The sequence below is a fragment of the Pinus tabuliformis genome, chromosome 8 (genome assembly GCF_031772625.1).
Source record: "Pinus tabuliformis cultivar Carrire ecotype Pingquan chromosome 8, CPIR1, whole genome shotgun sequence".
Taxonomy (NCBI): Eukaryota; Viridiplantae; Streptophyta; class Pinopsida; order Pinales; family Pinaceae; genus Pinus; species Pinus tabuliformis.
The window spans coordinates 756,270,769-756,283,702 of NC_142294.1; the positions used below are offsets into that span (position 1 = coordinate 756,270,769).

The 12,934-nt window shown below is 38.3% G+C and overlaps 1 protein-coding gene across 1 annotated transcript in view; it reads right to left on the bottom strand.

Annotated features, from left to right (window-relative positions):
• The window catches only part of LOC149237796 (kinesin-like protein KIN-14L), a 422,935-nt gene that overhangs the window by 211,619 nt on the left and 198,382 nt on the right, over positions 1–12,934 (bottom strand). Inside the window, exon 13 of the mRNA XM_089372799.1 lies at positions 8,051–8,227. Coding sequence (XP_089228925.1) covers positions 8,051–8,227 — 177 coding nt within the window. The remainder of the gene's footprint in view (positions 1–8,050; positions 8,228–12,934) is intronic.

The window sequence follows — 12,934 nt, forward strand, 5'->3', positions numbered from 1 at the left end:
CTGCCCAAACCATTTCTGGGTCTTGGAGATCTCATGCGCTTTATCATCTCCACCAATTTTCGTGGCTAGAGCACATCCGATGCTACCCCAAATCAACACTTTTAACCTCTTCATTATGATTAAGAAGGGTTGTAGGTTTGCATTGATTTCATTTAACTTTTTACATTTCTGGATCATTTTTAATTTTGAATTTTTTGTCTTTTACAGCCTACAGGAGCCGCAAATTAAACAAGTCCAAAACAACAACAATGTCGAGGGAGGACTTTGTTTGGGCTTACTGCGACAAGATTCTCGGAGACCCCGGGCTCCTCTGTAAATTTTGCAAAGAGAAATGTAGTGGTGGCACTTATGGATTCAAGTACCACCTTGCACAGATACCCGGCAATGATATAGGTCTCTACAACAAGGTTGACCAAGATGTCAAACACCAAGCAATCTTGGCCCTGTTATCACCCCAAGAAACTCACCTAGGTTGTAAATCAGTGATGCTCAGGAACATTAAAAATTTAACAGTTTTTGTTGGATAAAATGATGGATAAATGGAAGATGTGCAGCACCTTTAAGCTGAATAACCACTCCTACTATGATTTACCCCAGGCATGGGTGAAGACCCCCAAACTACAAGGCTTTCAACCACCAACTACTCACAGCTTAAAGTTAAGGTGATGATGGAGAAGACTGATTGCACCAGCAGATGCACAGAGCTCTGCGATGGCCAGCTGCAATCAGTTAGAGGATCAGCACGACTATTATTCAATAGGCAGTGAGGATGACAGCTCTCTGCTATTTGAACAATAGCAACCTGCAAACAAGTTTCAATAAACTACTAAATTTTAACATAGAGGTGGGATGACAGCCCCTCCGATGCCAAAAATTCACAGCACATCAAATAAATGCAAGCAGGTGCAGTCTAGAACAAGAAGAAGAAGTGGAAAGTGAGCAGGTGATAGCAAAAGAAGCTTGTATTAATAGAAATCAAGACCAGAAGCTGCAGGTCTCATAGTATTTACAGTCTCCAGAAGTTAAAAGGCTACAATAAGCTCTCATTCATCAAACACTCATCAATCCATTACATCTCTGTTCTGGGTATATATACTGTTACAATACAAAATATCTCTGTTGAACAATGCGTGGAGGAGCCTATAAATGCCCACCAACCATATTTATATTCAAGAATGGGCCTCTGGTACAAATATGGCCATGTTGTAAATGGATTTGACCCCCTCTGGCATCTGGAATATTAACTGAAAAATGCCCCATAACTGATAAATGCAGTGATCTGCTCGAGGCTATCCTTTTCAATCTTCGGCCACTCTGTTAGTTAAATGCGGTGGTTGCAAAATAACTGCGTTGAGTGGTAAACGTTGGCCGCCTTCGGGAGCACAGGACAGGCTATGGACACGGGCAGCATGGAGGAAGATCCACCGTTGAATATCGTGGATCGACGGCGGAGAGCGCTTTGCAATGGCTACCGGGAAGAAACGGGAACAACGAAACTGAGCCGTTGGATGAAACAGACGGACGACAGATATAGCTCAGCGGGAGGAAACAGGTGGAAGTGGGATCAGCGATTATCGTTGGATAAAATGAATGATCGGCAGATGAAGGGATACACTATCGGGAAGCGCAAAAGGCAGAAAGATTGAGTTACACGTAAATACACTATCGGAAGCGGAAAAGCGGACTTGAAATTTTATACAAGGGAGCAGCGAGTTGAATCGGGTCCGGAACCTGATATCGCATCGGAGGAAGTCATAGAGGGGAGACCTTTACACAAAGATGCGATTGCGATCAGTGATTGGGCGCGGGCCGTTGGATTGTCAGGACTGATCGGACGGCGGAGAAATGATTCCAACATCGCATCGAGAAGACAAGGGGAGCGGAAGCCTTTTTACAGATGCGATCGCCGATAGCGACGAGACTGCGGACCCGATAAAAGAATTAGCCGCAGCTTAAAGTCATGTCGCGTCCGAAGGGGCAATCGGTGATCGGCAATCGATGATTATTAAAGACATGGCTTATGAGAGACCTGCGGAAAGTTGCGATTGTGATGAAGGAAAAGGGGCTTAAGAAGAGTGCGCAGTTACACGGTCACGGTCATATGACCGTTTGAACTTGGTGCCTGGGGCTAAGGAAATATGGGTCTTTAGTGGATTTCGGGGTTGTATACGGGAAATGAGGAGGCTTTAAGAGGAAAACAAAGATGGCAGAGCTATGGGAAAAGAGAAGATGAAGGAAAATGGAGAAAAAGAATGCTGCGATCTCCCCCTCTGAGCGTAAACACATGGCCGATCTGAACATTGGTCCTCCAAATACTGAAGTTTGTAGCAGAGCTAACAGGCCCTTGATATGTTGAGTTAGCATAATGCCAAGAAAACAAAGAAAAATGTAGAAATAGGAACTCTTGGAGCTAACCATTCTTCTTCGAATACCCCCTTGTCATCTCCCCCTATTGAATCCTCAATGTCGGGTCGAAGTTTCCCACACATGCCTCAAAGTCCAAGTCAAACTCAAGGCCAAATGAAACCTCCTCCATTCAACACTAGAGGTGGAAACATGAACACTTTTTTTGCTCCCCACACAAATCCTGGTTCCCAAATGACCTTGGATGACACTGGTTGGAAAAAAAATGTCCATAATCAAGCAAGGAAGGTCATTGCTAACTTTTGGTACTATTCTGACATACCTTTCCATTGTGCCAAAAGTCCTTATTGGCAAGCTATTATTGATGCAATTGCTATTGTAGGTCCAGGGTTCAAAGCCCCTTCATTAGAGAGCCTTAGGACAGATTTGTTGTTAGATAGTGTTGAAGATGCCATGCTTGTGCTATCTGAGTTTCATTCATCATGGGTAGAAATAGGGTGCACCATCATGAGTGATGGATGGACAAATTAGAGGAATAGAACTTTAATAAATTTCCTTGTATCTTGTCCAACAGGCACAATGTTTCTCAAATTAGTGGATGCCTCAGACAAGGTTAAGACTGCCCAACTTATTTGTGAAATGATGGAGGAAGTCGTTGAAAAAGAGGGAGAAGAACATGTTGTACAAATTAACACTGACAATGCAGCTAATTATATCGCTGCTGGTAGAATTTTTGAGATTAGGCACCCCACTATTTTCTAGACCTCTTCTGCTACCCATTGCATAGATATAATGCTTGAGGATATAGGTAAACTCCCTTGGATACATGAGGTTGTGGAGAAGGCAAGATCCATAACCAAATATGTGTAAAATCACACAATTGTCCTGAATACCATGAGAAAATACATTGAAGGTAAAGCAATTATTCGACTTGCAGTGACCAGATTTGTAACAAATTTCATATCTTTTCAATCTGTGGTTCAGCAAAATATAAATCTGAAGAGGATGTTCTTGGGACCTGAATGGATGGCATCTAAACATTCCAAGGACCTTGAAGGCATTGAAATTGTTACACTTGTGTTTAACGATGGTTTATGGAAAGATGTCAAAGAGATTATTGTTGTGACGAAGTCCCTTGTTAGAGTTCTCAGGTACTTCAAGTCTTTTAACTTTTTCATTTTTTTAATTTCACTTCAAGCTTCATTTCGTTTTCAAAGTTTCATATTTCATTGAATTTGAAAACTTGAACTTTCAATATGGTTGATGGTGACAAACCCGCTATGGGTTACATTTATGAGGCGATGGATCTCGCAAAAGAGGCCATCAAAAGGATATGGAGATGAGGAGGCCAAGTATATACCTTTGTGGGACATTATTGATGCACATTGGGATAGGCAATTGCACTCCCCTTACATGCTGCTAGGTACTTCTTAAACCTACATTATGTTTACGATAAGAGAAAAATTAATGAGGATGGAGAGGTTGGCAGAGGACTTATGACATGCAATAAAAGGTGCTTCCCTAATCAAGAAGTTCAAAGTTGTGTCCTTCCCCAACTACAGGATTATAGGGCGCCAACCAAATTATTTTCCTATACTAGTGTTATACGAGAAAGGACTAAGATGTTGCCAGGTGCCCTTTAAGGCTTGAAGGCTTCATCAATTCATTAAAATTGTTTAAACTCTATTTTGAATGTTAAATGTTTTATTAAATTTTGTTGTCTTTTTAGTATTTATTGTTTATCATATTTGATTTGTACTTAGTACTTACTACTCACAAACCCTTGCCACTACCAAAGTCTTTCCACCAAAAATTTGCCTACTGCAAAGCTTCACTATGTAGCCTAGGTTTCTATGAAAAAAACCTAGGTCTTGTGGCAATAGTAGATCAACAACCACTATCACCTCAGTGGCTTCTCTCCAATTATTTACTGGTGGATATTATCCCCACAAGCAACGCTTCATTAAAAAATGTCACCAACAAGATATACATATTACAACTAAGGAGGGCTTAAGGGTGATGGTGGTCGATTTACCATTTTCCTTAATTAAAAGGATAATTTAATTAAAATTAAAAGAGGGAAAAAGTACCAAGTATTAAAATAATAATAAAATAAGACTTCTAAAGGGGTCCATCAGATCTATAAAAGAGGAGGAGGAGACCATTTGAGGACATCCTAGATTTGTGCATTGTCTTGTGTGAGAGGATTGAGAACCTAGTTCTCTACTCTAGCAGCCCTAAGACGGAAACCCTCGAGTGATCTAGAGAGAGAGTGGGCAAGAACCCATCTCTCCCCGATGCGGAGAAAGGATAGTGGCGGATTTACCATTTTTCTAAATTAAAAGGATATCTTAATTAAAATTAGAAGAGGTAAAATGTACCAAGTGATTAAAATAATAATAAAATAAGGCTTCTAGAGGGGTCCATCAGATTTATAAAAGAGGAGGAGGAGACCATTTGAGAACATCTTGGATTTGTGCATTGTCTTGTGTGAGAGGATTGAGAACCTAGATCTCTACTCTAGCAGCCCTAGGACGGAAACCCTCGAGTGATCTAGAGAGAGAGTGGGCAAGAACCCATCTCTTCCCTTGGTCAATCCATTCAGAATCCACAGGCATAGTGATTGATTTCTCATTTCAATTTGGAGGTCGGTATCAGCATTATAACATATCTTGGAGGGCCATTTCCAGCTATTGTATTAGCATATATTTCTATATAATAAAGTTGGATTTTGCTATTGTTGCCACACTTCTCATTGTTCCTCATGTTGTGATATTTTTAATGAGATTTCTTTATAGTTTTTGGGTTCATTGTTTCTATCAAATTTCTAGTGTTTTGGTTGTGTTTTTTGGTAAAATTATGCAAAGATAAAACCCTCATGAAATTTTAATGAAAATGCCCATTTGGGTCATTACATAATTGTTGTAGAGGAGGGCATGTTGCCCCATGAATTGCCCACCAAGAATAGGGTCTCTTAGCCCCCTGTCTCTAATCACATCATTGCTTGCAAATCACCCGCCGCCAATGGAAAACTTTGCAAAGGCATCCTCCACCTCATCAAGAGATGCTCTATCCTGAAATATCCGCCACAATGCACCCTTCCTCCCCTGTGAAATTTCACCATCCTTGTGAGGAGGGAATCTGCGGAAAGGTCCACCATTCAACCACTCATGGTTGTAGTAATTTAGATTCAATGAGTGGGCCAAACAACGCAAAGGTGTGCAATTCTTGTCCTACTTGTGGACAAGAATATCTTGTATGGTGTTGAAGAAGGCCTCCGATGATGTCTCATACTCAAGGCACTCACTTTGTAAAATAATGGTCCTCACAGACTCAATCATGAATCTCATCCTTCATAAACTTCTCCTAGGATGGGTTGGTTTGTATTTGCAAATCATAGTAAAGTAATGATAGGGTCCATGATCTTAATAATGAGACCTACCCTCTCGCACCAAACATCATCTAACAATGTATCCTTTACTCTTTTTTAGGCTACTTGATCTGCCTTTCTCCAAAAAGACCAAAACTTTGAAATAACCATGGCCCCAAGAGCGGTCGTGACCTCCCTCAACCTCTTAAGCATGATGAACATAGAGGCAAACTGTGTATCTGCAATCTTTTACAATGATAGAATGGTGTACTCCTTGTAGATTGTGATGGCATTAGTATGATTTTATACAGAGCTGTGGATATGTCATGCATCCTCAATAACACTTCCAATCCAAGGCACATCAGAAACAATAGTTTTAAGTGCTAAATTCAAGGAATAGACAAGGCAAAGTGTCCAAAATACTTGTAAATATGTAGCTTCCACAATCATGTCAACAGCATTGCAAACAGATGCATTGTCTGTAATGATTTGCACACAAGAATCAACACCTACATCTTCAATAAATTTACTGGACAACTCACCCATATATTGTGCATCCTTGTATTTTCCAAGTGCATCCACTAATTTCAAGAAAATTGGCCCATTCAAGACACCAAGAAGTTGATGAGTGGGTGGCGTGTTGGATTTGTCCATGTTGATTTAATAGAATCAAGCATTTTATCCACCTATTTATTTGCCTTAGTCAACAATGTGGTTCTAAGCTTCTCTGACCCAAGAGGCACATACCCTAATGGAGCCCCTTAAGTTAGAGCTCAACACATCTCAATAAATAAAGGTGATCATGCAACATTAAATGATATGAAGTTCCGATAGAAAAAGAAGGCAAAGGTGATATCAAGCTCTTCCCGTCTCTCTTTCTAAAATATCTTGTCCACTGGACCAAGCGCCATTGCCTTCCTTTTTGTTACTTGACCTACACCACCACCAAAACTCTCAAATGGAAATGTGTTGTTGCTTTTCCTCAAGAATGGAAAGGGGTCCTCATTCTTGTTTTTTTTAGATGATGCAACCACCCTTTCCACACCAAAATTGGCCTCTTTTCCCATTTCTTTCCTCTTAGCTACAAACACATTTGCACATGCTCCAATTGCACAACCTGGTGAGCCCAACAAATGTGCTTTCACATGGAAATAGGTGCTCTTGAATTGGATGTTACAAAAGCTGCATTTCCGAGTAACAATGCCTCCTCGCTTTAACTTCTTGTCTTGCCCTTGATATCTTGTGACATACTTCCACAAGGGATATTTACTTTCTTGAGCATGTTGTCTTTCTAAATTTATTCTTCCCTCAACATTTGAAGTTGTTGTTGCAGCCCCACTTCCAATAGAGGGAGCACTTGCAGACCCTGATGAAACTAGAATAGGAGGGGCATCACCAATGGGGACATTCTTCCCCTTCTTTTGCCCCTTCCCTGCTGCCCTTGATTGAGCCATGAATGTTGTAAAAAAATAAAGAAAAAATGCACTAGCATGTAAACAAAATGGATAGAGAAACTGCTGGAGCAAAAATGGAAGCAAAATGCACTTATCGGTTGCTTGAATCACCTCCAAAATGCTCCTAAACCCTTTGCTACTCACTCCCACACACCCACAGCAAGAGAGACACAAAAATGAAGAGAAAGCGGCCCAAATCGAGCTTTTAAAGACTTGTGACACGCTTTTCTAGAGGGACATGTGCCTGAAATAGAGACATGTTGTTTGGAGAATCTGATTTGCGGGACTAGCGAATCCCACATATTCAGACACACTCGAGCCATGAATCGGACACGTGTCCCTTGAGAATCATGTCTAACACATGGGATTCGGGACACAAGGGGGAGGACGAATCCAGTTTCTTAGGAAATGACTTAACCATAAGGGTTAAAGGTTACAAATTTACTCATCCCAAATATCCTTAAAATCATAAGTAGAACGACTCATTACATGTTACATTAGACCCTTTTTAACATGGCACACTATTGTTTCTGGAAAACCATCAAACCTAGCTCACATGTACCATACACCAGCCTACATGACAAATACAGGTGGGCACTAAAACACTATTTTGTAGCAAACAAGAGAAGCTATGAACAGATTTTGGCACACAATAATTTCCTTTACAAACTGACACTCTACAATTATCATATGTAGTCTGTATACAAATAGAATCACAAAAAGGGGAAAACTGATTTTGAATTAGGATTAGCGAAAGGACCATTTTAGGCTCCAAAAATCAGTTACAAGATGTACCATACCAAAACAAGTATGCATAATGCATGTTGGAAAAAGTAAATTTGTATTATTCACAGCTACAAACCTCAATAAGTTGATCCCTTTTGGCAAGTTCTTCCTCTAGCTTCTTAGCTGCCAATAAAGCATCGATCTCCGAATTACCGTTTTTTGCTGAATCACCCTTCCAGTGACCATCAGCACCTTCAATTGTCTTAGTAGCCTGAGCTTTAGCAAGCTTATTTTCCAGTTCTTTAACTTTGGTCTGTGCACAAAGAAGTAGAAAAATCAGATAAAATTGTCCACCACAAACAGAAGTATAAAATATGCAAGTGATAAGAAAAGACAAAAGAAGCATGTTTAAAGTTTCTACAACAATTGCATTGGTCTTTATATTAATAACTACATGCAACTAGTTTTTTTCAAAAATTAAAGAAAAAGCCTCATAAAATTTCCCTTTGAATTTGCACTTGTAATTTATTCAAATGATATCATACAATACTTTAGCTTTAAGTTTTTTGATACTTACCTATCTGATCCTATTTCAATTTAAGTAAACTCAAAACATTCAAGCACCAATTCTATCTCATTGGTCTTGAATTATTGCACAATTATCAAAGAATGAACATTTAGCAAGTCTAGAAGTGATCTATTTATGCCTACATTTATTATATGAGAATCCATGTGCCCATGCCATGGATAAACTAATACTTACATCAACAATCAAGAAGAGAAATACCCTAGGTGCACACCTCGATGCAGGTAGCCTCCACGAGATAGCTCCAAGCATATGTTGTCAACACATACAATTAAAGGGCCAAAGAGCATCCCTACCAAAGGGACCGATCCAACAAAATGCGTGGAGAAAGAGAGTTATTAACTGATACAAAGGCTATGGCATTGAAAAAAAGAGTTTTCACCATATCAACACAACTCAATCCACCCCTGAGCATGTCAACATCTCTATGATGCAGGACCAATCAGTCAGATCAGAGACCTTGTCAAAATCTATCTTTAGGAAGAGTGTGTGTTGACCAGACTCTTTGAACATCTCCATTCACAATTTCCAAGATAAATCATCCCTACACAAACCTTGTCTATTCTAGCCAAACCACTTTCCTGGCAACATTACAAATATGGCGAGCCAAAACTTTGGCCCAGATCTTGTAAGAAACACAAAGCAAAGTAATAGGCCTCCACCCACCAATGGAATCTTTGGCCCTTTTTTTGGAATTAGCTTAACAGGTCACTGATCGAAAGATTTGGCCAAAGCCCCTACGGAAAAGGCCTCAATACAATAACCAAACAACAAAAGTCATCCCCCATTGTGTCCCACATAGCCTTGGAAATTTCACAAGGCAACCTGTCCAACCTTAGGGACATCAGATTCTGAATGGAGCTAAGTGCAACAAAAGGTTCCTCCATTGAGAAGTCATTGTCCAACCTATCTTGTTCCACAATTCACACATTATGAGGGAATCACCATATACCAAGAATTCCTAGCTGCCACAACCCTGTCCATCAAATCATAATGAGAAAAATAATTATTTTGAAAGTGTAAACCAAACATCCCTTCAATCTCAGCAAGGTCATTGTCGAGATTTGTCAATCCTACGCAAGAACCCTATCTACAACTACCTTCTTTTGTAGGAAGTAAAAGAATAATGTGAAACCATCCCCTTCTTGAATCCATTACAACCTAGATCAACCCCAAGCACTCATAGAAATGTACTTCTCCACTTTGTGAACAACCATCTCCAACTTGCAGTGTCCTCCTAAAGAGCTATATTTTGTAGATCTTCCTCTTGAAAAACATGAACCTCCTCTAGTCAACTCATAGATGTTTGCAACTCACGACGCCCATTGAGGCTGACATTCTCCCCCATCCTATCATAAACTTAACCATCCAACAAATAGCAGCTTCCTAGCAGAGAAAAGAATGCTTATCCCCTAGTACACCAGGAGAAAACTTCGTAGGAAAATTAAAAGACTCCAAACTTGAGACATTCAACTTCAACAAAGCAGACGAGGCAAAGTCTATCATATGTCCCAACTCTCACTAAAATGGTTGTTTGAATGGCTAAATGGTATGAGCCTGTAACATCCATTCACAAATCCACTGGCAACAGTTTTCTTGAAAAGGAGATATTTTTAAGGCCCTTAAAGTTTAAACACAATCCAACCGTGTCTAAATCCTATTGTTCCATGGTATATAAATGGAACCAAATGAACCAGCCACCATAATGCAACTCCTTTTCTTTCTGTTTGGGGTCATACATCTGAAAATAAGCCTTAAAATGACACCAAGCCTACTTCTTGACACCGCTAACCACACTAGAAACCATAGTTTTAAAAACCAAAACCAGGTTTTGAACCAACCCACCTATCTTACCAAGTTTCAAACTGAAACTGGATCAAACCAGATTCAATGAACTGGATTTGGAAGAAGACAAAAAATAATTATATTTTAATGAAAGAAAAAATTTAAGATTTCAAATCATGATTCCAAAAGATTAGAGATAATATGCAAATTTGTCTCATATATATACCATGTAAGAGTAAATATATCAAAATCGCACCAAGTGCAATGCATATCAACAACAAAATACATAATAGATGAGGCTCTAAATGACCTCTAGAGTCCAAAAACAATGCTACAAGCTATTGGGCTCAATGTTATATTCATTGTTATCGGAAATTTATCGCCGGGGTCCAAAATTTTAATTATCGGCAATATTGGGGAAAATATTGGAAATCATCGGAAATTATTGGGAAACCTTAAACAATACAAAAATAATCATTTTTTTTCAATTTTTTAACTTCTAAAACAAAATCAACATTAAACAAGCGCATTGATACATAAATATGCAAATAAAATCGATATATAAGATGTATAAGATGCCAAGTGAGAGTAGATACATCAGATATCTATATTGAAATATGATATTTGTCTTGAGTCATAAGATCTAATAGAATGATACAAAATCTGATCAAAACAAAAATAAATGAATCTCATGAGATGAACCATGGCAATGAAAACAACGGCATTCCCCTTGTTTTCTTGATGGAAAATGGTCAATTCACCCTTCGCAATGTTATCAGAACTAGACCAAAAGATTGGTTGACCAAAAAAATACATATGATATTCAAATTTTGAAAAGAAAATATAATTCATGTACATCCATATTAATCCAAATTATTATACACAAATATGACAAAATTCTCATCTAAATGACAAGGGTGCATATAACCAAAATATCAACGAGCGCAATCCATCTCTGAATTGAAATAGATCAATAAAGAGGCTCTAAATGGCCTTCGAAATCAAAAGAAAACCATGCTACAACAACTAGCTACAAAAATCAAAATCATTGTCAATATCGGGGTCATATTCATCAAGATCACCCACTAAACATTAGATTAATGTAGAAAAAGCTTAACATCCTAATCAATAATTTTTCTTGAGTGAAGTGTACATTTTTAATAGGGTCATGAAGCAGGGGCTCAACAATCAACCCCACCAACATCGAGGTACATAGAGAGCTTGGTGATCTTGATTAAATGTTAGTTCCATACCCTTGTACATCACATAATCCAGTAGAAACATTACAATCCTGCCAATCCTGAAATCCCAAACACTGTTAAGTCTGTTGAATTTTGAGTGGGATCTAAAATTCTACTTTCTCCATATGAAATCTAATAAGGTCGGAACCACTCTCAAACATCGTGAGTCAATTAATGGTAATGTTAAAAATTTAAGTAAAAAGATGAAAATGAAAGATAAAGGAAAATGTCACTTTTATTTTAAGACTTTAATATTACCATTAACCTAAGTCACATGACACGAGGACACGAGACACGGAGGACACGTAAATACGAGTATTCAATACGAAACGCAGCGACCTGGAAACAGGACACGGGGGACACGTTTTATATATATTTAAAAAAAAAAAAATATATATATATATATATATATATATATATGTTACAAATATTAAATTGCAGGTTGCAGCTTATCTAATCAAATTAAAATATAATTACTTCTCAAAGTTCATACTTCACTTTAAAAAAAGGTGGTTTTTCATATTCTGTGGAAAGCTGAAAGTTTCAGCTATCAACTTGTTTGCCACGGGAGTCAGCCTTTGTAATCATACTCAGCTTTGTCAGCAGTTGAGTTTCTCATAGTTCTGTATTGAAGGAATAACTGAAGTTACATCTTAAAGGAATGGAGTAAGCTCTGAAGAATGGAATCCCACAAGCAGACAAGCTAGCAGTAGTAGCTATTGGTAGGGAATCAATGTTAGATCAACATGTCTTAATGGTTAGCAATGCATAAATTCTCACTGACTTAATGGGATCAAGGTTCAACAGCTGATATGTTATAGCCTTTAAGGAATATAATACCCTGTCAGATATAAAGCAGCCACAACGAAATGTGAGTTTTGAAGTATGGGCACAGTGAATTTCAAATTGACATATTTAGCCAGTTAATAAAAAAATTGATGTGATACAAATTTTGAATCTCCAATGGTTGGAAGAAAAGTGTGCTACATAGAGATTTCAGCCTTCAGGGAGTGCCTATTAACTTGTGAGTTTTCAACTGATGTAACATATCACTTTCGGATTTCCATTTTAGAAGAGAGGCTAATCTGCTGGAGTTTCAAATTTAGAGATTTAGTCAGGTAAATCTAGTGACTGCAATCTTGATGAAATCAGACGTGCATACAGCTTGCTTGAATTGCAATTAATTAACATTCAATTCTATATGTGAAACTAGGTAGAAGCACAAGCACAACTGTCAATAGTTAATCAAGATTAGTTAGGATTACATTAGATAAGGTCAAAATTAAATAAGATTAGATAATCTGATATAGAAGGTTTTGTATTTTGTGATATTGAAATGAATGAGATAACTGAGTTATAAAATCTTTGATGGTGTTTGCTGTTTGGTCATCTATTGCAGCGTTGAAAA